At 39.9% G+C, this 27,458-nt stretch overlaps 1 protein-coding gene across 1 annotated transcript; it reads left to right on the top strand.

Moving 5' to 3' along the window:
- Window positions 1–26,020, top strand: TNFSF15 (TNF superfamily member 15). The gene is made up of 4 exons (XM_036748210.1): window positions 1–225; window positions 16,634–16,676; window positions 18,509–18,556; window positions 25,566–26,020. The coding sequence occupies exons 1-4, from the start codon at window positions 1–3 to the stop codon at window positions 26,018–26,020; spliced, it is 771 nt and encodes a 256-aa protein (XP_036604105.1).
- The last annotated feature ends 1,438 nt before the right edge of the window (window positions 26,021–27,458 follow it).

Genomic DNA, 27,458 nt, shown 5'->3' with positions numbered 1-27,458 from the left:
ATGCCAAAGAGAGAAGGCCCAGCTCTGGAACCAGAAACAGGCATGGGAATGTTACAGGAAGTCAGCAGTGACTACCGGACCAATCATAGCACCAGAAGAGACCTAAGGAAAATGAACCCAGCTGCTGCTTTCTGTTCGCTCTTGGCTTTCATTCTTGCTGTAGTTGCCATCTATCTGCTTGTAGACAACTTCAGATCCCAACAGGAAATGTGTGCAACAGGTCAGGTAAGGCAATCGATGCCTCTGACAGCAGTGTCAGATGGGGAGTTGGTGCTCTGGGATGGCGCATTCAAAGCCAGGGAGAGGTCCAGTTTGCCAGCTATGGCCCTGGCCAAGAAATCAAGGATTGTAATATTGTGGATAGGCACGCACTAATGCCACCTGATGGCCCTGAGCATGCCACCTCTAGCTTCTTTTGTTAGCTCATGAAAGCAACCAGGGTGCAGAAGAGTTTCTAGTTTGTGAAGCTTTTCAAGGGTATGATTTTTTTTTTGCTCCTTTACCTTATATCCCTGGGGAAAAAATTAATATCGAGTCCTTCAGCAATTTGGGGTATCCATTCCACTTAAATGTTCTCCAAGTCCCTTCCATATCTGGTACTCTATGAATTTATCTCTCCATGTCCAAAAATTAAATCATTTCTCCCTCTCTCTCTGTCATTCTCTCTGGTTTTCCTAAAACCCAGCCTAAAGGGAGGAAAGAGAGGAATCCAAATTTAGGCTTGTAAATAGCAAAATTATCTCCCAACTCCAGAAAAAAAGTTGTTATTCAAGAAATTTTGATCTTGAAAAGAAAAAAAATCTTTTGACAGAAAAAAATGAAGTCAGCATATTCAGGAGATGATTGATCTTGCAACTGTTAAAAGTAGTAAATCTTGGTAAGAAACAATAAAGTTCAAAGAATTTAGGATGGATGAAGTATCATTTATAATCCAATTCTCTGGAATCTTTTTTTTGCCACTTAATGGCTGTGCAACCCTGAGCAAATAATTTAACCTCTATTTACCTCAGTTTTCTCAGCTGAAAAATGGGGTAAATCATTCCTATAATAATTCCCCTCACAGGATTGCTATGGGATTCCAATGAGAAAATGCATGCAAAGCACTCTGCAGAATTTAAAACGCCATGTAAAAGTCAGCTAGTATTACTACTGCACATAGTGAAACTTCAAGTCCAGAAAAACAGTACGACTTTTGGGTCACACTGTGACCACAGAATAGGGATTTAAACCCATGTCCCTTGTCTACTGTGCTGCATCTCTCTGAATTCTCTCATTTGAAAATTTGTGAATTCAAGCTAAGCCTGTAAAACTTCAAAGCCAAGAAACAGAAGGCAAACGCATCCATCATTTGTTTGTGACTGCTGCAGCCCAGTCAGTAGGAGCAGAGTAAAGGCATCTGGGCAGAAAGTCTGTGTCTTCTTCTTGGGCCAACCTCTCCATTCACACTGATCGTAACACTATTAGCACCAGAATCAAATTTAGGATAAACCCAGTCTACATGGGACAACAGACCCTATACATGGAGGGTCCGTTTCTGAGATGGCGGAAACAAACAAACAAACAAAAGACCCTCTTTCATTATAAGAGCTATATCTATATCCAAAAGCAATATTATAGTTAAACATTAACCTCTCAAACACTGCGTGAAAAGACATTCAGCTCATCTTGTAAAAAACAGATTATAATACCTACCTCAGAGGGCATCCTGATTATTTAATGAAGGTCATTTATAAACCTTTAGACACGCAGGGTGTCCCAAAAGTCTCTGTGCAGTTTTAAGGTTAGTAGCTTAATGTCAACAGCTATTAGTATTGTATTATTATTATTGTTGTTGTTATTGGCAAGAGAAATAGTTTTCCCTCTACTCAGTTTGCCCATTGCCCTGTCACATAGAGTCTGAAGCAGACATCAATAGAAGGCTGAGCTAGAAGGGACCTTGTTGAGGATTATTTAGTTCATTCTTGGAGAGGAAGAAACTGAGGTCCAGAGTAGGCAAGGTCACATCAAGAGTTAGTGGAAGAGTTAGTTGAGGGTAGGACCAAGTCTCTTGGTTCCCAATCTAGAGTTCTTTCTGCTGCTACACCTTTAATATTAGCTTCACTTAGATCAGGGGTGGGGAATCTGTGGCCTCGAGGTTACGTGTGACCTCAAGGCTGCAGGTTCCCCACCTCTGACTTAAGCTATGCACAAAGCTGACTTGATGAAATGTATGCAGATTCTAAGTATCCTGGCCAGTCTTTCATCTGTAGCCAAATCTCTACGGGAGGGATCCTGCGGTTGAGTTGGGAGCTTCGGTTTGAAGGAAAAGGCAAGTAACAGCAGTGCCCAGCGCATGTTGGCAATGGCCAGAAAGAGGAGGATCTATGAGGAGAAGTACCCAGGACTTAGAAAAGTGACAGTGTGCAAAAATTTTCAGGCCTTGGTTAAGCAAGGAAATATAACTGACTCTCCCTGAGAAAGGAAAAGTGAAAAAGACTTAGAGAATTGACATATAGAAGTGAAAGAGATCTTAGAGATCACCCAGTCCAACCTTCTCATTTTACAGGTGGCGGGATAACATCCTTCAAAGGGGAAGGGAATTGCCCAGGTCCAAAAGCAGGAAGAGAGTTGGGAAAATGAAACTGGGTAAACAATACCACCCCGACAAATCTGAATCATTCAGAGAGAACTTGAACCAAAGCCCACGTCCATGTGCTGTGTGCTTCCTTCTTAGACACATCACGTAAATTAACTTATTTGATCTTCCCAAAAACCTTGTGAGGTTGTTGTTACTGTTTGGTCATTTTCAATCATATCCAACCTTGGGTGATCCCTTCTGGGGTTTTTCTTGGCAAAGATACTGGAGTGGTTTGCCATTTTACAGATGAGGAAACTAAGGCAAAACAGGTTAAGTGGCTTGCCCAGGGGCACATAGCTAGTAAGTGTCTGGAGCCAGAATTGAACTCACAAAAGTAAGTCTTGGTGACTTCACACTCAGCAGTCTCACCACTGTGCCAGCTAGCTACCTGTGAGTTAGGTGACATTATGATCCCCACTTTACAGATTAGGAAACTGAGGCTGAGAGAAGTGAAATGACTTCCCCAGGGTCAGCTAGGCCAAATTTGACCTTAGGTCTTCCTGATTCCAAGCCAACATTCTATTCAGTTCTACACCTAATTGCCTTCAATTAATCACAACAATCAAAAGAAACCATTATGCTTTGAACAAGCACTGAACCTAAAAGTGAAAAGGACTAGGTTAGAACCCATCCTATCCCCTTCCTTGTTGTATAAAGTTGGACAGCTCACTTCATTTCTCTTTGTCTCCATTTCCTCATCCGTAAAAATAAGAATAAAAATCCCTGCATTGCCCTGGATCCTTGCAAAGACCAAATGCACTTTGATATGTAGACAGGAGCTATCCTAATCTCGTCAAAGACTGAGCCAGAAAGTCAACTGTCCAAATGTTGTCACTTATAGGTGGGCAAAATGTGTGTGAGCTTTGTTTCCCTGAGAACCTGATAAGGTAGCACACAGTCCCAGCTCCAGTTTCCATAGAGCCCCAAGGTTTACAGAGAGCTCTCTTAAAACAACCCTTGGAGATAAGGAGTACAAAGATGATTTTCCCCATATTACAGAAGAGGAAATTGAGGCCCACAGAGGTTGAGAGGCCTGCCCCAAATGATGCAGCTAGAAAGAGGAAGAGCCAAGATGTCACTTTTATTATCATTTTATCCATTTATAAATATTTATGTATGTTAGTACCATTTACCGCTCTATCAAAATTATAGTTACTTCCTCTCTCCGAGCTTCACTTTTTTCATCTTGAAAAATGAAGATAATACTTTGCACTCCCTGCTTCACAAGGTTACTGAGAGGAAAATAATTTATCAAGTTTAGGGGCTATAGAAAAAGTGTCACTGTTGTTGTTGTAAATTTAGAAAGTAAGCTATAGAGAGCAGCCAGGTGGCACAGTGGATAGAGCCTGGGGCCTGGAGCCAGGAGGACTTGAGTTCAAATCCAGCCTCAGACACTTATTAGTGACCCTGGATGAGTCATTTAACCCAGATTGCTTGAAAAAATTAAAAAAGGCAATAGACTTGGACTCCAAAAGACTTTATTTTGAATCCTGCTCCAGATGCTTAGTGACTGAGCAAGTCACTTAACTTTTCTGGGCCACAGATTCCTCATCTATAAAAGGAGGGTGTTGGATTCTATGACCTCTAAGGTCTCCTCTGGCTTAAATCCATGAACCTATGATTCTACACCAAATGATTTTGTAAATCTCTACTTGCTATTCTAGGTTTAAAACATTAATAACATAACTCCCAGTCATGTATCCTTTGCACTGTGTTACACAGCCCCATTTCCCATCTTTCGGCAGATAGGTGCTGCCAGAGACAGCAAGTGGGCAAGACATGGAGAAGTCTACCAAGTTAGTGTCTGAGTTGTTTTTCCAAGCTAATTTTCACTCCAAACCCCAAGGCAAGCCAACTCAAGCATTTGCAGAATCCATCGAGGGAGCCTATACTTTAAAACCAAGGCTGAGATTTTGAGAGCCAGCTAGCAATTAGAATCATATCTCTTGATCACTCAGGGTACTTCCAGCATTAGAAAGTTTTATTTTCAGTCTAGATGAATGAACAGGAAAGAAATCTTCCTGCCCTTTCCTTCTTCACTTCTCCTCTCCACAACACGTAGGTGGGGACTTGAGAGTACAGTGATATTCATTTGTAAGGTAGATTTTTTTAAAAATATCTGACTTGTGATTTCATAGTCTTAGGAAAATTGCCTGAGGCAGTAACAGATAATGAATAGTAAAAGTAATTTCATGAGGCAACATGACTATGGCACTGGATTATATGTTAAGAAATTTATTAAATGCCTACTCTGTATCAGGCACTGTGCTAAGCACTTCGCAAATCTTATCTCATTAGATCCTCACAATAACCCTAGGAAATAGGTGTTCATCCCCATTTTACAGTTGGGGAAACTATAGCAGATGGTCATCAAATGACTTGCCCAGCGTCACACAGCTCGTAAGTGTCTAAAGCTGAATTTGAACTCAGGCTTTCCTGACTCCAGGCCAAGTTTTCTATCCACTGCACCACCTGGTTGCCTCGCATGTACAAATTGTCTCATCTAATCAAATGTACACAGTTACTGTCACTTTTGCATCTGTATCTCCAACATCTAGCTCAGGGCCTGGCACATTGCAAGTACTTCATAAATGTCTGTTGATTAATTGATGACCTGATAAAACTCAAGTGGATATCAAAGAAGGAATAGCAGGCTGTATCTCTGGCAGAAGTTTATTGCCAAGAGTCTGACCCCACTCCCTGCCACATGATTAAAAAGTCAAGTTAATTGTGCCTTTCCTGTAAGTCCAATGGAGTAAAGCTTCCCATCTTAGCCAGCCACCCACATGAGACCAAAACAATGTCCTACTGCCTGACGTCCTGATCTGACGAGCAGAGCCTGCTCCCTATACGCAATGTTCTCATTCAGACAACTACGTTCCAGGGAGAGACTAAATTGGGGAAGGAGAGGAAGCCTTTAGTATCTCTAACCTGTTTATTTGGCTTTTAGGTGAAATGACAGAACTGTTGGATCTGTTAACACATTTTAGCTAAGACTTCTTTATCATGCGTCATCTTACTGAAACAAAACAAATTAGCAAATAGACACCTAAAATCATAGACAAGGAAGGAATTTTAGAACTTAGAATGCTGGAACACAGAGCAGAGAATATTAGAATGCAAAATGAAGAATGTAAGAAGAATGAAAAAGAATCTTAGACTATAAGATGATAGATGATAGAACTAGAAGGAACTTAGAACATAGAAGGTTAGAACAAAAAGGAACCTTAGAATATAGAATCTCAAACATAGAACATTAGAACTAGAAGGGCTTTAGAACATAGCACATAGAATCTAAGATTAAAAATGGATCTTAGAACATAGAATGTTAGAACTAGAAGAAACTTAGAACATAGAACATTAGAACTAGAAAGGCTTTAGAACATAGAATGTAAGATTAAAAAAGGATCTTAGAATGCAGAGTGTTACAACTAGAAGGCACTTAAAACATAGAATGTTAGAACTAAAAGGGACCTTAGAACAGGAGAATGATGTATAAAGAACATTAGAACTAGAAGGACCTTAGGACATAGAATATTTGAACTAAAAAGGACTTGGACCATAGTGTTACTAGAAGGGACCTTAGAACATATAATGTCATCTGAGCTATAACTAGTAATTCTGGCATCTAGAAGAAACACCACAAGGTGGTGAGCTGGGGGAAGCATGGTGTTGAAATGGTGTCTAAAATCGACTTTTTAAAGACAAATTGAGTTGAGGGTGGGGGGGAAACAGTGGAACATGAGACCTTAGGAGAAGACACCCTAAAATGCAGAAAGTCTATCCACTTGAGGGTGGGGATAGGGGAATGGAGAAGAGCCATTGCTAAAGGAAGAAGAAGAGTAGAAACAGAGTAGCAAGGAACTTTCCTGGGATGTAGCAGCTTGGGGGACAAAGTACAGGAATCATACCATCTGGAGACTTCCTATTTTAGCTCACAGTTTTTGCTAGCCAGATGCTAAATTCCTTTGTTGCTAACCTGATAAAAGAGAACAGTACTGCATATACGCTAAGTTTTAGTATCTGTCTACCTTGATTATGACTTTGAATGCAAAAACATTGGTTATTAGAACGATAAGGGCCCTAAGAGAAAGTGGAGTGGAGCGGGTAGAGACGTGGCCTCAGAGACAAGAAGACCTGGGCTCTGATGTCACCTGCTGGCTGTGTGACGGTGTCCCAGGCAACTCTTAAGTTGTAAAGCCGGTTCTGATCTACATTGGTAGAGAGACATCCCTACATCAATGAAAGCAGAACTACAATCCAAAAGATGAGGCAAAGGACAGTGGTGGAAGGGGAAGGACATACACTGTTATACACAGACTGTACAGCAAATACCTTCAGTGGCACATACCTATAATGTCTGCTACCAGGGAGTCTAGAGCTGGTGGATCTCTTAAGCTCAGGAGATCTGAGTTTCATTGGGATAAGGTAGCCAATCAGGTGTCTGCACTAATTTTGGCATTAGTATAATGAGCCCTTGGGAAGAAGGGCCCATGAAGTTGCCTGAAGAGTGAACAGGCCCAAGTTGGAAAAAGACTGAGTCAAACCTGTTGTATCTATTGGAGTGGGATTGGGCCCCGGCATTTCCAACCTGCAGGAGACAGGGATACACACATACATACACACACACACACACACACACACACACACACACACACACACACACATACACCCTTATTACAACAGAACTTAAAAGAATCTAATACTATAGAGTGGTAGGATGTAAAACATTAGAGCTGGAAGGGACATTAAGATATTAGACCTGAATGAAACTTAACAATATCGAATATGAGATTTGGAAGGAAATTAGAGATCATTTAGTCCAATTCTTTAATTTTAAAGATGAGAGACCAAAGTGATATAGCACATTAATCCAGGTCCCCTCATTTGCTAGCCCCTTGTTCTTCCCTTACTGTCTCTTCTTCCATATTCTGGGAAGATCTCACTAGAGGGAAATCAAGAACACACTGACCAGAACAACCAAATTTTTTATCAAAAGTCTGATTTCTAAGTAGTTATAAGCAAAGATAAAATGACATGGGTGAGGGAGCAGTGGTTAAAAGGGACAGGGAAGAGGAAATATGAAAAAGTATGTTTTTTAGAGTAGTTTGGAGCTTCTCTAGTAGTGTGTTTATCACCTTGTTTCCATTTATCAAAATACTATAATTCCTTAATTTGCAGGAATTACATTAGTTGCATTATATTTAATTAACAATATAATTTATTATATCTCTTTAATGTAATTGTGTACTGTCCAGAATGCTCAGGAAGACTCAAGAAATGGTTTTAAGGAAGATTAAGTAAAGTCTCAGGACTTAGCCTAGAGAAAGGAGAATCTCTGTGCATTAAGTTAGCTAGATTCTCACCAATCAAGAAGGATCAAGATATTGAAGATGGGCCCTTTAGAGAAGGAAGGGGAAGAGAGAGAGAAGAAGAAAGGAGAGGAGAGGAGAGGAGAGAGGAAGAGAGAGAGAGAAAGAGAGAGAGAGAGAGAGAGAGAGAGAGAGAGAGTGAGCTTTAAGGCAAAGGATAAACCAAGGTTCACTGGACATTTCCTCTTGGAATAGTCCATTCATAATTTAAAGGCAATGAATAGATGACCTATTAAGTTGACATATATCAGTCAGTTCATTGACCCGCATAAACATAGACTGCACATGAAGGCAGAATCACAACAATATTTACACAACAATGAGTGTTTATCTCCTTAGCATATGACTCTACACAAAGGCATGGCAGATGATTGGAGGGTGAGCCCAAACAATCCAATAAAATCCTCTCTGGACTCCCACAGTTGTGTTCTGAAAGAGCACAGTGTCTGTGAACAATTGCTTAACTGAAATGACCATATAAATGCCTGATGGTGGAAAGAAGTTAAATAATGCCCTTGATAGATTTAAATCCATCTTGAATGTAAACAGGAAAGATCAGACAAAATTTAGAAAGCTAAATTGCAAAGCTGAAGCCAAAGCACCAGATTCTTCCATCTTGTCTTTATTCTAATGCCAAATATAAAAACAAAACAAAGCAACAATAACAATTTTTTAAACCAAGACTCTCTGAACATGGGGAAGAATATTAGCCACAATAAAAACTCACGTCCTTGTCAATTTATCCTGTGGTATAGTAGAAAAGGGACCTCAGAAGCCATCCAGTCCAACCCTTTAATTTTTATAGATGAGGATACTGAGGTTCAGTACCTCACAGAACTTCAATAATTTGCTTACACTGGTAGTAAAAAATCAGAAGTAAGATTTGAACTCAGACCCTCTGATCCCTGAGACCCCTGATTCTCTGATCATGTCATCCTACTACACGGAGTCAGAGGCCCAGGGTTGGAGTTCTGGCTCTTCCATTTGTTGGTTGAATGACCTGGGGCAAGTTATTTCCTATCTCTGTAAGATGATGGGGGTTGAACTAGATCTAAGGTCCTTTGAGCTCTGATCTTCTATTATACTGTCAGTTCAGCTCACCAAATACTTGAGTTTATGCAAGTATATACCAGGTTTTCGTGAGTAACACTGGGGATATAACAAAGTCTTCAATCCCTAAGTCTAATAATTCATTAACCTATTTTTTCTTTTAATGAGTGATAAGTAAACATGGAGGACAGGATTGAAGATAGAATGCATGCTACTTAAAAACTAAATGAGTAAGAGTTCTTTGAGAAAATTCAGGCCAACTTCATCTCCACACTAATCTTATGATAATAACCAACCCAAAAGAGCAGAGATCAATTGTTCAATCAATTAATAAACATTTATTAAGCATCTACTATGTGCCAGGCATTGTACTAAGTGCTGGGATATTTGATAGAAGTGAGGAATAAAAATGCTAATGCTGATCGAGGGGCAAGGTTATTCTAAATTATTAAGCAGCAGTCAGCATAAAGAGAGTGAGAAAGAAAAAGGAGATTAAAAGTAAAGCAATGAGTGCCTGGACTTGGTCAGGAGCCCAAGTTATGTCTCCTTGAGTTAATCAACCCTGACAATAAAGTAGATCTTGTAGATCTATTTCATGATTATTTCAACCTGCCCTTGACCTTGTAAATGTGAAGTGCATGGGGGCAAGAGGGCTAGCATACAGCCTGCTGGACCATCGCTGAGTCTTAGCTCACCTGAGCCTGATGAATGGCAAATGCATGGTTGATACTCTGCCTCTAGGCCATTGGACATTACCCAAGTACTCATTCTTCAAGAACTCTACTGTTGGGCATGGCAGTACAAGAGATAGAAGAAGGAGAGAGAAAGAGAAAGAGAGAGACAGACAGACAAACAGAAAGAGACAGAGAGAAAGAAGGAGGAGGAGGAGGAGGAGAAAGCAGAGAGAAAGTCAGAGAGAAAAAGAGAGAAAAAGAGACTGAGAGGCCCAGAGAGACATAATGAAAGACAGAGAAAGGAAGAGACAGAAAGAGATGGGGAGAAGAGAGTCAGATAGACAGAAAAGGACAGAGATAGAAAGAGAAAAAGAGAGAAAGGCTGAGAGAGAAGAGGGGGGTGAGGGGAGAGAGAGAGGGAGAGGGAGAGGGAGAATTATTGTATTCTACATATGATCTCAAGTCCCTTCCTTTGGACTTCCTTGTCCTTTGGACATCAGTTTTCCTATGTATAAAGTAAGGAGGTTGAAACCTTTCCTTATCCCCCTAATTGCCAATGTTCTCCTTCTCCTTAAAATACCTTATGTAAAAGCCAATAAACTAAGTGACTCAGCATAACGTTTAGGATTCAGATATATCAGCAATGCATATTTATTAGTTTTATCAAGCAATTAGCTATCTGGCACTGAGTCCCCTTAAAAGTCAAGAATTCCAGTTTAACAGTGGCAGTCTCAGAGAGTTCAAGGCAATTACCTCAAACCACAAAGCTTACATAATACGCTGCAGCTCAAAAACATTGTTTATCTAGCAGAAAGGGAAAATAAGTCAAAAACATATCTGTGGCATTAAATCATGACAAAGTAGTAACACACCCTTGAGGACTCCAGGGTGTAATAAAGATTTTGCAAATCATAGAGATTCCAAACAATAATAAATTGTGAGAAGAGGCTAATTTCTATCTGGTCACGTCCCAAGGATTATCATCACCTCCTGGTACCTTGAAACATATGCCAGTAATGGCACCAGGCAATTTATCTTGATCAAGAGCCAGTTGTTTAATTTAGCGGCCTCATTAATTCCATTACCATGTTAAGGCCTTTTAATTTTACTTATAAACTTGAGACTTCCATTTTCCTCTTCTTCACCTGTGTTGTGTACATTTGCCTACTCATCGTCCTCCAGTAGAATTTTGAGTTCAAATACAATTTTCTTTCTTTTATGTCTTCGTATTTCCCTCAGGGCCTTGCACACAGTAGGTCCTTCCACCTACCTCTCAGGGTTGTTGTGAGGCACAAATGGGATAATAATTATAAATAATAAGCATTATATAAATGTTACCTATTATTGTTAACTCTCATTTCAGACCATTCAGGATCAATGGGACGCTTGATGCTAGACATGTATCAGCATCAGCGGCACAGGGATTGTTTTTGTCTTTGTAATGTCCTGACCTGTACAAAACTCTTCAATAGCATTAGATAATAATATTTAACATTTACATAGTGCTTACTATATGTCAGGTACCATGCTAAGAGCTTTATAAGTAGGTGCTATTATTATCTCCATTTTACAAATGAGGAAACTGAGGCACACAGATTTTTTTAATGACTTGTCCAAGGTCAAACAGCTAGTAAGTGTCTGAGGCTGAATTTGGACTCAGAACTTCCTGACTCCAGGCCCAGCTTCCTATCCACTGCACCCCCTAGCTGACTCAGCTAAGTAACAGAGAAGAAGTTAAAGCTCTGGCCTTCAAGGAATTCACACCAGACTGTGGAGATAGACAATGCTAGGGTTTTCTATCAGGCACCCTGCAGACAAAAACTTTTAGAAGACTGATTGATTGACCTATCCCCCCGGCCCCGCCCCGCCCCGTTTTCATTGGAATAGCATGAGAGTTAAGGACAGGGTAGACATGCTAGAAGTAAATGTCCACACCTTACTTCCCCTCCACCCACCTCACACACACACACACACACACACACACACACACACACACACACACACACACTTCAAATAAAAGGGAACAAGGGGAAATGGGAAGAAGGCATTGTTATAGAAGCTTGGCTTTTTCCCAAAGTATTGTTCCGTTTTATTTTTATCCTTATGCCAACAGAATAAGAATTTGAGGTTAAAAGGGGGGAAAAAAGGGGGAAACTGGAAATGGGTGGAGGGTCAAGATGAGAATGAAGAGGACTAGAAAAGGGAGAGAATCCAAAGTCATCAAGCATTTATTAAATGCCCACTGCGTGGAGAGCACTGTGTTAGAAACTGGGATGAATGAAAAACAATTCCTTCTCGGGGAGCTTACAATGTGCTGGCAGGTGGAGGGAAGAGGGAAGAGAAAGAATCAAATGATCAAAACTTAGAAAAGAAGTTGACAGAATTTGAATGCCACTTGTTCCCCAGGGTTTAGACACAGGTTTTTTCAACTTTCAAAATTCATGAAACATTTTTCATTTATCTTCCAAATTGTGGAACCATGATTCATGGTAAAACTATTTCTAAGTAAGTCTCCGATTGAACTTTGGGAGAAATACACCAAAGAAAAGAAGAGAGTATGATTTGGAGATAAAATAAGAAGACTGAATGCAGATATATAAAGCAAAATGAAAAACAGTCCCTGCCATCAAAAAGTGTATAGTCCATATTTCCTAAGTGTAGGTCTAGCTGTGTCACTCCCCTATTCAATAAATTCTGGCAGCTCCCTAATACTTCTAGAATAAAACACAAACTTCTCTATTTGGATTTTAAAGCCCTTTACAGTCTGGCTCCGATCTCTCTTCCCAGACTCATTCTTTTTTACTCTCCTTCCTGCACTCTCCAATCTTGGGCAAATTGGCCTTCTTACTGTTCTTCACACAGAGAGTTCCATCTCCCATCTCCCCCCCGCTTGCACTGGCTGTTGCCCAATCTTAGAATGCTCTCCCTCCTTACCCCTGTTCAGAGAATCCTCACTTTCTTGATGACTTAGCTCAAGTACTAACCACCTTCTATGCTCTACAGGAGTACAGTGAACCCTCTAACTGCCTGTTTCCTCCCTCCCTAGCCACCTTGTACTTATTTTGCTTTTTTTTTCTGTTTATATCTATACATATACATGTCTTCCCAACAAAATGTTACCTCCTTAAAAGCAGGTCCTTGGCTTCTTGTCTTTATAGCCCCAGCATCTAACAGAGTGCCTAGTTCCCAGTAAGGACTTAGTAAATTCTTACTGATTATTGACTGCTTGATTGAACCGAACTCCATTTGTGAAATATCCTCATCAAAAGTCTACACAGAAGAGTTAGGTAGACCTTTGTCTAGATGATCAGCTTTCAAGCTGACTCTTTGAGACTTGGTAAGATTCATTCTAGAACTTTTTTTGGGTTCTTGTGGAGAAGTATTGATTTATAATTTTGAATAAGAATTGAATATCATCTCATTGCTATTTTATCCAAGGCAGATTCGTTCTGGGAAGTATAATTTAACTGGACCAACTTTGACAAAGCACAGGCTATCATATGTGAAGACACTGTGTTCTAGGTTCAAAATACAAAGATGAAAAACAGCATGGGTACCTTCTCTGAAAGAGCTTACACAGTCATAAAAAGGGTGCCAGTGAGCAAATAATTACGATGCATGGTAGATTGTGATAAAGACCACAGAGAGATGCAAAGTAGGAAAATTTGTAGGTGAATTTTAATTTGAGTTGGGGAAGGCAGGGATCAGAAAAGGCTTCCTAGAATAAATGGCACCTCAGCTAAACCTCAAAAGAAAGAAAGGATTTTTAGGAAAAGACAAAGTGATGGGGAGCAAGAAGGGGGCAGCCATGTGGAGTGTTAGTTTTCATTGTCATGGAGCCTGCAAGTGACATGGTTTCATAATGTAGTTGTGTGAAACAAAAAGGTTTCACTGTCCTTTTTCTGGAGCGTGTAAACAGGCGCTGAATGGACATGCCTTGCATGGTGTATAATGTAGTGTGTCATGAATGTTGAATGGATGGGTTCTTTTGAATCTACATCTGTTTTGTCCTCAGGATCAATTTAAAATAGTGGCCACTATAAGTAAAGCTGAGTACCAGAGCAGCACTTGCTGTCAGTATTTAACTCTGTCCAGGAAGAGAGAAGAAAGAAGATCTCCATGTGGGTGGCAGGTGCTGACAGCTCAGTCACTTCTGTTTGAAGGGATAGAAAAGAACCAGTTCTATTACAGTGAGCCACCCAATTAACAAATATAAGGCTGGAAGAAATAAATACAGGGAAAAAATAATCCCAGAGATAAATGCAACCATAACTGCAACTCCAGAGATTTTTAACTCCGAGCATATAGCAATAGTTTAGATCTACGCACTGCTAGGCACTGACCAAATAGAGATGTCCAAAAATGGGATGGGCAGACTTACTGTGCAATGCATTTCCCAACACTGGAGATATTTAAACAGAAACTAGATTACCTCTTAGCAGAGATATTGCAGAGGAAATACATAGGGCAAGGGGTTAAACAAAATGACCTCCAAGGGGCCTTATAACTCCATGACCAAATGAGATATATTCAAAGCATTTTGCAAAGCTAAAAGGATTTTTAAATGTTAGTTGTTATTTGTTATTATTATTATCATTACTTTATGAATATCTCTCCCTAAATGATCAGTAGAGGAGAAGTTAGGGGCAAGGTATGCATATGGCAAGATCTTATCTCATGAGGATTAATGGAAGAAACCAAAAATATCTGTCCTTGGGAAGATGAGCACAGGGGCATGACATGTGTCTTAGGGCCATCATGAGAGAAGAAAGGTTGACCTGGCTCTGCTTAGCCTCAGAGGTCAGGAGGAGGAGCAATGGGTAAAAGTTCCAAAGAAGTAAATTTTGGTTTGATGTAAGGAAGAACTCCCTAGCAAGGAGTGCTCTGGAGAAGTGGAAAGGGCTGACTCCAAAAGTGGTTGTTTCCCATCTCTGGAAATCCACTTGGTGGGCATGGTGTGGAGGGAATGCTTGTGCAGGAACAGGTCAGACTAGATGGCCATCACTGCTATTCTCTGCAGAAGCTGAGGAATGTATAGTGGTGTTTGAAGGAAAACAGCAGCACCTATTTATTATTTAAAGTGTGCCACATCCAAGGCCAAACCTAAGTAGAAAAGAAGAAAGATGGGTTTAGTTCATACTTTACTTTGTGACAAAGGAGGGCTCCATCTGACATGGTTTGGGTGAAAATGAGACGCATCCAGAAAAAACTGTGATATGAGAACAAAAGTCATCAACAAAATTAAAAAGCAACACTTTGTTCACAAACTTAGAAATTTTTCAGACATATTCAGTTGTTCAACAGTAGCCAAATGGAAACAGGATTGAAATCTGGGGGTGTCTCAAAAATATAATTGCCTCTGGTTCACCCGATACATGGTTCCATCAGGTATATAGGCTGTGGTGGCTGAGAAAGTTGTATTTAACAATGCATCTGCTTCCTCACCAGTGAATGAAGATTAAAAACACACTGATTAAGGTGCCTACTCCTTATTACCCGAGACCATAAGCAAGTCATTGAACTACTCTATTTCTTCATCATTAAAATGATGATTGGGTCGGATCCTATGGCCTCTGAGGTCTCTTCTCACTCTAAATCCTATGAATTCTACTTTGTGTAAAGTTTCGTATAAGATACGAGAAGAGGAAAGCATCATATAAGATATGAGAAAGGAAGGGAAGAGGTGTCCCTTGTCTGCATGGAGCCCATAGTCTAGCAGAGGAGAATATATCTGAGTAGACTGGCATCAGGGAGAGGTGAAAAAAAAGTTACATCACAAAGGCAGATACTGAGAATAAGTTATGTCAGGCTAAATTTGTGTAATTTTTTCCCATAAGAAAGTAGCATGAGCCCATGTTTCTCATAAGATATCTATAGCATTTAGGAACAGTTGGTATTATCCCCATTTATTTGGAATCATGAGATCCAGGTTCAAATCCGAGGTCCAATTCTTACTATGCCAGGGGCAAGTCATCTCTGCTTTCTGAACCTCGTTTTCTCCATCTGTAAAATGGAAATAATATTTGCACTATACATCTCACCAGATGTTTGGGAGAAAAACACTTTTGTCAGCCCTAAAGCACAATATGTCTGTGTTTTAGTGGATTTTTTTTTAATCAGCCAGGGAAAATAAATAAAGAAAGGTCAAGTGATTTGCCTAAGAGTTGGTTATCAGAACATACATTTTCTGAAATCTTGGTTTAAATTACCACCACTGCTAAATTATTCTGTCCCTTATTACTATGGGGAAGTACCGGCCTATTAGCTATGGAGAATACCATGCATTTAAAAATTTACAGATGCACTGATTAAATGCTTCTTGAAGTTAGTGCGATAAGCTAGGTAGTAGATTGGGTAGAGAACTGTGCCTGTAGCCAGGAAGATATGAATTCAAAAGGTTAAGTTAAAAAGTTAAAGCCAATATTATCCCTATTTTATAGGTGAGAAACTGAGGCAAACAGATTAAGTGACTTGCTCAGAGTCACACATCTAATACATGTCTAAGGAAGGGTTTGAACTGAGTATCTGTGACTCCAGATCAGTCCATTGTGCCACCTAATTGTCTACCAAGACACACAACTATAAAGAAAAATAAATCTAGCTTCGTTACAGAATGGGTAGTGGATCAATGTTTTAAAGACTCAGAGGAATTATCTATCTAAATAAGAAAAAGCAAGCCAAGCTTACAACCAAAGACACCTACAGATGTGACTTCCAAGTCAGAAAGGTAAGGCGCTAAGAAATGCAGGCAAGTCACGAGTTATTCACAGTTTGTAGAAGAGGGACATCTAGGCACTCAGTGCTAATGAAGAACAGCCTTTTAGTTATACTTGCCCTCACCCCATTGTGGCCAAGTAGAGCAGAGGCATCATTTCTTTGTAGCTGGGAATAACTTTAACCACGTCTGTCTTTTCCAACAGTTTATGAAGGCAAGGAAATCTGACCGGTTACATCAACGAGATTGTAAGTCTATTTATCTTTCTTTTTCTTTTCTTATGCTTAAAAAATGATGGCAGTAGCTCTAATGTTCTTCCTCAAATATGGGGCTTGAACAGGGAAAAAAAATACCTTAGCTAGCAAGTCCCTATCCCAGGTATTAGGACCAGTGAAAATGTTTGTTGAGCAGATTCTGGTGGGCTTTGTGCCCAAACTGCCTTTGCTTCAAGTTCACCCAGGGTCTGCACCAAAGAAATGCCTTGCCCTATTCCCTATTCCCAAGGTACATAGCCAGGGCATTGCTGGATATAGAAGACTGGAGCAGGTGTGTTATAGATGGGCCTTTGCGAAAAGGGCAGCCTAATATAGAGGAGAGAGCATTGGAGGAGACATCAGAAGATCTAGGTTTGACTACCAGCTCTGCAATTCATTAAGTCACCACAGGCAAATCTCTAAAGCTTTCTGAACCTCGTTCTCCTTATCTATAAGGCAGCTTGGCCTAAGAAGCAAGGTGATGCAAAGGGTCATGGACACAAGTCCTGGATTCAAATCTGAACCCTGTCACTATCTGTTTGATCTGCCACAAATCACTTAACATCTCTCTGGACCTTTGGATCTTTATCTATAATATGAGAAGGTTGATCTAGATGGTCTCTAGGGTCACTTCTAGCTTTAAATTTGTGACTCTATTTAGATAAGTGGTCCTTAAAGTGTGGTCAGGGGACCCCTAAGGGTCCCTGAGACCCTTTCAGGGTATCCACAAAATCAAAACTATTTTCATAAGAATATTAAGATATTTTAATTTCCAACATGGCATATATCAATAGATATAACAAAAGCACTTGGGGGAAGGTATCCTCAATAATTTTTATGAGTACAAAGGGGTCCTGAAACCAAAAAGTTTGCAAACCAAAAGGCTAAATGATCCATCTCTAAGGTCTCTTCTAGCTCCAAGTCCCAAGATGTCTAAATTTTGCCTGAGGGTCCTTTTTGGAAGAAAGCGTAGAGGTTAATGAGTTAAGTCGCCTCTCAGGATAATCAGAAAAGAGGTTACCCAAAGTAAAAGGGACTCATGGTGACCTTGCTTCTGCTCAGCCAAGGATGTGTCATCATTTTAGTGTTGTGGGCCCCTTAGCATTCTGGTGAAATCCAGGGACCCCTTCTCAGAAAAATGCTTTTAAATACATAAAATAAACACATAGGATTACAAAGGATATCAAGGATATTGATATTATCTTATCAAAATTTTTTTTAGAAAGTTCGCAGGCCTGAGGTAAAGAAATGGATTAGGCCATTCATGCCACAATGCCTAGAGTTAAAGGGAGCATAGAGAAAACAGCAGAGAGAAACTATTAACTCCTTTGAGCATCAGCAGGTACAGACCACTGAGATTCTCCATCATTGCCTTAAGCATACCACTCTTAGGTCACCCACCAAGTTGTCCAGTCATTTTTCAGTCATGTCTGATTCTTTGTGACCCCATTTGGGGTTTTCTTGGCAAAGATATTACTGTGGTTTGCCATTTCCTTCTCCAGCTCATTTGACAGATGAGGAAATTGAGGCAAACAGGTTAAGTGACTTGCTAAGGGTCACACAGCTAGGAAGTGTGAGGCCGGATTGGAACTGAGGAAGTTGAGTCTTCCTGACTCCAGGCCTGGTGCTCTATCTACTGTACCACCTAGCTGCCCTACCCAACCATAATAGAACAGAATTTTATTAAATCCTGCCCAATACTCCCTTCCAAAATATAAAATAGAATGTTCTCCTATCATCGCACTTCTAGGCAGAGCTACAAACCACTACTGTTAGCCTAAGACAAACCAGGACATGTATAAATTATGTTTTGTCTTCTGTTGCAGATGTACCCCCCAGGTCTAATACAGATAAGCCGAGAGCACACCTGACAGGTAATTTTTCTTCATTGGCAAGAATTCATTCCCTAGCAAACAACCAACTGAGCTACATGGCCAGAGAGAGGAAAGTCTGGGGTAGTGTGCATTGAACAGTCCCTGTGATTGGGACGCTATGATTTTCTTTGAGGATTTGAGGGCAGAAGCCAGGTTTCAGATATGATATATCTTTAGTGAAAAGGGCTCCTCTGTGAGGATATACCCTCTATCAATGGAAATCTACCACTATTCTTCAACTTACAGGCTCAGAGAGTTGCCTAGGTCATCGAAGTTAAGTGATTTGCCCAGTCATACAGCCAGTACTGAAGTGTTGGAAAGGACCTAAGAGAATATCTAGTCCAACCCACCCCCTCCACAAAGTTTAGGGAGGAGTCCTCTCTACAACATCTGCTCTTTGATGCCCAGGGCAAGCAAAAATGTTCCAACTGCCCACAAGTGTTTCTATTTTGCAAAAGGACCCCAGAGGAACCCTCTAAGTGTATCAGGGGCAGAATACGAAACCAGGTTTCCCGCCTTCGAGTTTCCTCTCTCGCTGCCTCACATATGGTATAAATTAGGGTGGAAAAATAGCCATGCCCTGAAATAGCCTCAGTGTTTCATTTTAAGGATTTTCCAAAGTTCTAGGATATAAAGTGCTCATCTTCAAGCTGGGATTTACATCTCTTCAGAAAAAAATTCTTTCAAGTCTGGGATTTCTGGTTCTTTTTTCTTGTGAGTGAACAGGACAAAAGTGTTACATGAAAAAACCTTTGGCATTTAAACTCTCAGAGCTTTTAGAAAATTATTACTATTATTACCAAAGGTTGGAAGGGCAGAGGGATTTCCTGAGGGACTGTAGGTTACTGTTTTCCTGTCCAATTCCAAGAAGTGAAAGTATAGGAAAAAGTTAAAACAATACCCTTGGTTCTGCTAAGTACCACTCCACAAAGGCCAAGACCATGGCTTCTCTTCCTCAGTACCTAGCACAGGGTTCTGTGCACAGTAGATAAATACATATCTAGTGAATTAGAAAAAAAAAGCAAAATAATCTTGCTCTATATATGTACATATACACACATATTGCTACAAAATCAGCTTTTTCCCAAACACAAAATTCAGGATTATTGGCATATTATTAGCACAGTGCTTACCTCTCATTGTGTTTTCCAATTCAGGACTCCAAATTCTGTCCCAAGCTTAGAAGGGCATCTCCTCAAGATCCTAATTCTTGCTAAGCTGTGAGAGTACATCCAAGTTAGTGAGTGTCACTTATTTTGATATTATAATAATAATAATAACTTTTATATAGTGCTAACATAGCACATAACTAGAGTTTATGTAGTGCTTATTATGTGCCAAGCACTTTACAATTATTATCTGATCTAATCCTCAGGATAACCTTAGGAGTACTATGATCCCCATTTGACAGTTGAGGCAAACAGATTAAGTGACTTGCTCAGGGTCACACAGCTAATAAGTGCCTGAAGCTAAATTTGAACTCAAGTCTTCCTGACTCCAGACCCAGTGCTCTATCCATGTTAACAGGTTAACAAGCTACAATTTCAGAGGCTTGGGTAATACCTCTACCCACACAGATTGCAACCCACTACAATTTAGCCAAAACTCTCCAAAAATTGCTATAGCCAAAAAACTCATCGCCCTGCATCCTGGTGAAAAGTCTCTATCAATTAAATGAGATTGCTCCTCAGGCAACAGGTCAAAGATCTGTTCTCATACTCGAAGTCTTTAGTGCCTGGAAGGAAGGACCACCACAAGCCTAGCATCACTTCCACATCACAATGAGGCATCACTGACCAGTGGGAAATTCTTTACTTCCATACCAATTAGTTGTTCTTCCTCAGAGATGCAGAGCACAACAAGCAGTCATAACTTGCCTCAGAAACACACCAGAAAAGGTTTTGACTGCAAGACATGGAAAAACACATTCAACAACATCTACTTCCTCTCCAGTTAATTTTGGTTTTTTGCCTTGTTTTTTAGGGTTGTGGTGGTTGTTTCAGTTGTGTCTGATTCTCTGTGACCCCATTTGAGGTTTTCTTGGCAAAGATATTGGAGCTGTTTGCCATTTCCTTCTCCAGCTCATTTTACAGAGGAGGAGAGTGAGGCAAACAGGGTTAAGTGACTTGCCCAGGGTCACAGAGCTAGTAAGTATCTGAGGCTGAATTTGAATTCATGTCTTCCTGACTCTAGGTCTGGCACTCTATCCACTGGCCTACCCAGCTGCCTCTTTTAGAGTTGCCCGAGATTAAATAACTTGCTGAAAATCACAGAGCCAGTATTTATAAGAGGCCGAAGTTGAATTCAGACTTTCTCTGTCTCTGAGGCAGGATCTTTTCCCACTATACCACATTACCTCTCAATGAACTTTATTCATTTAGGACTTTTTTAAAGATTTAAATAATTAGTTTTTTAATAGACTATTTTGTAACCAAAATATCCCCAAGGCCTCCCTGTGACCTTTATTTTGTGATCCTACCTGAATGCCTTATCAAGGGGTATGTACATTCCTTCAGAATGAAAATCAGACATATTTAAATATACATGGTTATTGCCACCTGCCAGAAGGAATGATTGAAATGGAGTAGCTTAGACACCATTACACATTAACCCAACCAAATCAAAGGCAATCTCAAGAAGCTAGTTACTTTTGTTCAGCCCTTTGAACTTCCTTCTGTGATCTGTGATTACTTTATAAACATTAACTTTCCTAAGTAACTGAGAGGCAGAGGAAACAAAGAAAAAGGAGGCTCCTATAGTCACCAATAAGAATGCATTCCTATTTTTTTTGTTGGATAGATCTCCTTTTGGAGGAGAGATATCCACGGATCACTTATTTGGGAGATAAGGGAAGAGCTTCTCATCCTGTGTATGAATTTATGTGTTTGTGCATGGGCATATGCACGCATATCTGTTAGCTAAAGACCAAATGTCAAATTGCATCTGCAGAAGGAGAGTTAGACAACAAATGTAATAAGGGCTCTTTAAACTTCTCTTGTGAAGAATAATCAGTCACTTTAGGGAAGATTCATTGTGGGTGTCAGTACTCAAAAGTGTCAAGCCTGGGTGCCTTTTACAAAACTGAAACATATTTGTGGGAAGTTAAAACGTTTCTGCTTGCCTTGGGCATTGACGGATAGATGTTGGGCATCACAGGCTGAATGTCATAGAGGGGATTACTCCACAACCCTTGTAGGGGAGATGGGTTGTGCCTCCAACTGAGGTTTTGTAAGTCTGTGGTTCTGGTCATGTGGCTTCTATTAAAAGACCCACAATGAAGAAAAACACACAGCACCCCAAGGCAACCCACCCCCTTTTTGGACACCTGTCATTTTTAGGAAGGTTGTCCCCAAATCTTCCTCTCTACGACTTCTATCCATTGCTCCTCGCTCTTCTTCTTCCACATGGTAGCCCTACAAGTATCCCTCCAGCTCATCCCTTCTCCAGGCTGATCATTCCCATTTCCTTCAACCAATCCTTCTAAACAATCTCTCTCCAGTCCTCTCATTATTCCCGTTCTTCTCTTATGGATGCACTGGAGATTTTCATTGTCTTTTTTTAAACTGTGGTACCAAGATTTGAACATTATACTCCAGTTGTGGTATAATCAAGGTGGCATACAGCAAAACTGGGGATGTGCTGGAGCCAACTTGTCCTCAGCTCTTAAGAGCTGATTGTTAAATTTTCAGTGTGAACATTTGCTGTTCAGAAATCAGCAAACACTGCAAATGAGAGCTTGATTTGTTTTACTGATTTTCTAGATTTAAGAAAAGTCAGATAGGTGTCACAGTAGATAGAGTTCTGGGCATAGAGTCAGGAAGACTCATTCATCTTCCTGACTTCAAATCTGGCCTCAAACACTTACTAGCTATGTGACCCTGGGCAAGTCACTTAACCCTGTTTGGCTTAGTTTTCCCATCTGTAAAGTGAGCTGGAGAAGGAAATGACAAACCCTAAATGGGGTCACAAAGAGTTAGACACGACTGGGACAAATGAACAACAACAAAGATTTAAGAAAGCAATGCAAAAAAAAACCTTAATAATACAGATTAAACTTTAAAGTATCATCGGTAGATTTATTTTTCAAAGAGATACTTGTTAAGCATTGACCAGCATACCACCGAACAGAACTACCACCTCCCTCCTCTCTGCCCCTCTTCATGTAACTATGGGGATTATAATTGTCCAACCTACAATAAAAGAGACTGAGGCAGAGCTCTGAGCCAATGGCACTTCATTAAAAGGGGCCATGGTCTCCTTTAATGAAGCAGACCTCAGATCTTCCTCATGAGCTGAGATGCTCCCTTCTTTCAGGGCCTTATTTTTATAAGGCTTGATAGCAGATTTGATGCCTGAACATTCTAAAGAATGAACCACCTATGAGCTTACCAAAAAGTATCCCAGTCATCATGTTCAGTAACTCAGCCAAGAAGACATCCAAATTTATTGTTTTGGGATTAGCCAGGGTTTAACCCTGCCCTAGTTCTGCTAATTAAGGCAGATGCTTTGGAAGATTCAAAACACCAGATAATTGTGAGTCTCTGACTCTGTACTCAAAAATCTACAACATGGTAAAACCTGCCCCAGCCTGTGTTCCTCTCACATATGATTCAAGAAGCCAGGGTCACCTCCGTGCCATGATGGGGGCAACAGAGGAGGACTTCAGTCCACAAAAGTGCTATATAAATGTTAATATTCTTATCATTATCTCCTTTTCATCTTGTTCAACGGAGCTGAGATGGGAAAAGTCCTGGTGTTGATCACTATGCTACTAGCATTCTTTTATATCGAATATTCTATAGATTCTTGCAGAAACAGGAAAAATGGATTCTTTTTGTAATGAAATAAAAGTGTTGGGATGTAGGTTCACTAAAAGAATCCTTAATGCAACTCCAGTAGCAAAGAGGAAGAAAGGCATGGGTATGTACCTTGTCCTTTTCCCACAAGTTTGATTTTTCCTATTGGATCCCATAATTTTAAAAGATTTTTATTCCATGTGGCTTTGAGATTATGAGTATTTATATGATGATATCTAATCAAATCATTCATTTTTATTGAATTGATGTTATATCCGGGTGATTGTGGGCAACAGCTCCATCTATAACGATGTTCTGATTCCAGTCAGTTTATTGGTTGAATTCTCAAAGATATTTTGACATCCATATTTGTAGCATGGGTATTTCTCATTATGGCTATTCATGAAAGATAGAAAGTTTCTGATATACAATTTGAACCACTGGGTCACATCTTGCAGGCATTCTTTTATTATTTATCCTTAGATTTAGCACCTAGTCATTTGGTAGGTACTAAATCTTTCCAGTCTGCAGAGATGTGCTTCACAAATCCTTCTGTTCCCTTGGATAATCTGCATTGACCACCGATTCCAGGCTGCTTAAGGATAACTCCTCTGTAGTATCTGGTAGTGACAATCTGGATCTAAATTCCCATCATAAACAATTCTGTTTTCAGAAACATATCCGTATCTCTCGGTCAATTATTTCACTCTCGTCAACATATATTTTATTGAGTTCATGGGTATGTCACTTACTTTGATGACAGATTTTAGCTTTTTCATCATCTCCATAGGTAACTACTTCTAGTTACATTCATCAAATCCAGGACTGTGTCCTAGTTATTAGCATTTACGATTGCTTGGAAAAATGGTGTCTGTCCGTTATATAAGTATTTCTATAGATTTTGTACCTGTTAATCATGTGCTCTGAGAATCTCTATCTATTCTTTTCCTCCTTTTGTGTAAGAATTAGTCATTATTCCATAGCTAAGCTGCCTTACAGTAATGAGCCCTGTGTTTTATTAATATTGTATGAGCTTTTATTAGGATATTTTTCAAATCAGCTATAGTCCATTTAATAGTTCAGAAGGCACGCATTAAGACTGATATTGCCTAAGTGTTCATTGCTTCCAGTATCATCTTCCTAGTGGTGATGAAAGAAGGAAGGAAATAAGAACTTATTAAGTGCCTACTACAGTTATCCCTTCCACATAGCAGGGGTTAGGGGCGTGGCACCCCACAATCTGGAAAATCTGCGTAATATTTTTTTACCCTCCCTTTGTACCAGAGAAGAAGTCTGATTTTTTTCTTTTTCTTTTATGGGGTACTTATAGCACCTTATTGTAAAATGTGGGTTGATACTATAAAATACTGTAGATACATTTTATGCATTTCTGAGTTTCTAAAATATTTTCTGCGTCTTCTGTTGGCCTTCACATGTTGTCTGTGGCTTCCACAAAACTCCCCAAAAATGCCCATTTAAATTCTTATGTTGGCCTGTGGATATACTGAAACCATGATAGGGAAAGTTGTAATGTGGAAGGGGTAACTGTATTTCTAAGTACTTTACAAATGTGATCTTACTTGATTCTCACAACAACCCCTGGGAGTTCTCCACTTTACAGCTAAGGAAACTGAGAGAAATAAAAGTTAAGTGATTTGCTGAGGGCAGGGTCACACAACTCAAAAGTTTTGGAGTAGGGATTTGAACTCAGGTTTTCCTGCCTTCAGGCCTAAAGCTCTATCCACTGTGCCACCTGGCTTATCTGATGATGATGATGATGGTGATGATGATGATAATGAGTGTGGTTTTCCAAAAGCTGAATGGTGTATAATTATAACAACCAAAATTGGTGCTATAGAAGAAGTAAGAAGATGCACCTCCCTCCTTTCTTTGTAGTTTTGGGGAATTCCGGGTATGGAATATTGAATATACTTTCAGACATGGTGGATGTGTTGATAGAATTTGCTTAACTACTCTTTTCACCTTCTTTGTTTTTTATTCTTTATTTAAAGAGACAGGTCTTTAGATGTAGGAGGGGAAGGGATATGTTTGAAAATGAAAGTGGTATAATACCCAAATATATCATTAAAAATTTTAAAAAAGAGTAAATATCCATCAAAAGAAAGGTTTTGTCCTTAATAATCTGCCATTTCTTTTGCAGGGGTCTGCTGATCCCATGTAAGCAAAGTTAACTTATTTTGGTTTCTCTCTAGCTGTTCGACAGAAGTCTATGAATCCTGTAAAAGATTTATGGCCGGCTCTCCAGTGGGAACACAAACTTGGCTCTGCCTTCATCAAAAACCAAATGAACTACACCAACAAGTTCCTGGTGATCCCAGAGTCGGGAGACTACTTTGTTTATTCACAAGTCACTTTCCGAGGCAGCACGCCAGAGTGTGGTAAAATCAACCAAAAGAACCAGTCAACCAAGCCCAATTACATAACCCAGGTCATCACCAGAGTCACTGACAGATACCCGGAGCCAATTCAGCTTTTAACAGGGACCAAGTCAATTTGTGAGATAGGGAGCACCTGGTTTACTCCAATTTACCTGGGGGCTGTTTTTTCTATGCAAGAGGGGGATAAGCTGATGGTGAATGTCAGTGACATCTCTCTTGTGGATTATACCAAAGAAGACAAAACATTCTTTGGGGCTTTCCTGTTATAAGGGCAAAGGAAGCTGTCATTGTGAAAGGATACTCTGTTTTCATTGAATATTTCCAGTCCCTAATTTTAGTCATTTGTATGTACTTAAACCCAGAAAATTTCATGAAAGGGGTGGGGGTAAGAAGGGGCGAGAAATTCCACTAAGTCTGGAGTTTAGGTGGGAAGTTCTGAGCTAGGAAAAGCACTTTATAATATGCCTAGAAGATGAGAATTCTAAGCAAGATAGCAAGAGAAAGTGTCATGGAACACAGAACCTCAGAAGTAGAAGACATTGTGGGGCATAGAATGTCTGAGCTAAAAGTAACCTTAAAACAGAATTTCAGAATTTAAAGAAACCTTAAAACATAGAATTTTTTAGCCAGAAGGAAACTTGAAATGCAGAATGTTAGAGGTGGAAGGAGCCTTAGATAACAAAACGTTAAAATAAAGAAGATCAGAGCTAGAAGGAGCTATTTTATAAATTATCTAATCTAACCCCTTGACGTTTTAGGTGGGGAAACTGAGGTCCAAAGAAGGGAAACAATGCACTCAAAGTCACACAGTCAGCTAATACGATGCAGATAGGATCCCATTTGATCCTCACAACAGCCCTGGAGGGGAAGGACTGATATTATTCCCATTTTAGAGTTGAGGGAAAAGGCAAACAAAGGTTAAATGACTTGCCGCCGCATCCCGTACCTAGTAAGTGTTAGAGGACAAATTTGAACTCAAGTCTTCCCGACTCTTGACCCAGCACTCTATTTATCACCTAGCTGCCGACTGAACAAGAGGAAAATTCATTAAGAGGGATGGTTTGATGTGTGCCCTCTCCATCCCTTCTATAAGCCTCAGATTCCTCATCGGTAAAGTAAGGGGATTGGACTAAGAAGTTTGACATAAAGAATAAAACACTTCAGTGGTCTAGAGTCAGGAGATCCAGGTTCAAATCCCACTTCGGATGTTTACTGTGTGGCCCCAAGCACTTAACCTCTCAGTGCCTGTTTCCTTATCTGTAAAATGAAGAGGTTGGTCTATGAGGTCCCTGTTAGTTCTAACTCTATGGTTTAAGATGCTAGGATCCCTTCAGTCTTAAATTATATGAGCCCCTGATCTTTGAGAAAATGGTTTTCCTTGATGTTCTGCTATAGGCTGATCATTGGTAATTTGAGTTATTTCTTTCAGCTCAGTTATGTGAATTGACATGCATTTTCTCAAGGTTGGGGTTGGATGACCTTTAGCAGTCACAAAGGTTTCTCCATTGAACTTAGAGATCTCCTTGAAAGTGAAAAAGCAAGGTAACATTCATCAGGAACTCTACCAAACAGGGATTTTTCTCATGCCAGATGTGGAATGTACCTAACATTGTGTTTTCTCATCAAGACATGCACACACATCATAATGAGTGAAACAAGAGGTGGACATGTGCAATAAAAAGCAAGCACCATATAAAGAAGCCCCTT

Source organism: Trichosurus vulpecula, chromosome 3 (assembly GCF_011100635.1).
Source record: "Trichosurus vulpecula isolate mTriVul1 chromosome 3, mTriVul1.pri, whole genome shotgun sequence".
NCBI classification, from domain to species: Eukaryota; Metazoa; Chordata; class Mammalia; order Diprotodontia; family Phalangeridae; genus Trichosurus; species Trichosurus vulpecula.
The sequence above is the reverse complement of the archived record's forward strand: the minus strand, read 5'-3'. Positions and strand labels throughout refer to the sequence as shown.

Coding starts and splice junctions, on each gene's coding strand:
- TNFSF15 (XM_036748210.1), top strand. CDS start 1: ATGCCAAAGAGAGAAGGCCCAGCTCTGGAACCAGAAACAGGCATGGGA. Junction 16,677..18,508: donor CCGGTTACATCAACGAGATT/GTAAGTCTATTT, acceptor CTTCTGTTGCAG/ATGTACCCCCCAGGTCTAAT. Junction 18,557..25,565: donor GCCGAGAGCACACCTGACAG/GTAATTTTTCTT, acceptor GTTTCTCTCTAG/CTGTTCGACAGAAGTCTATG.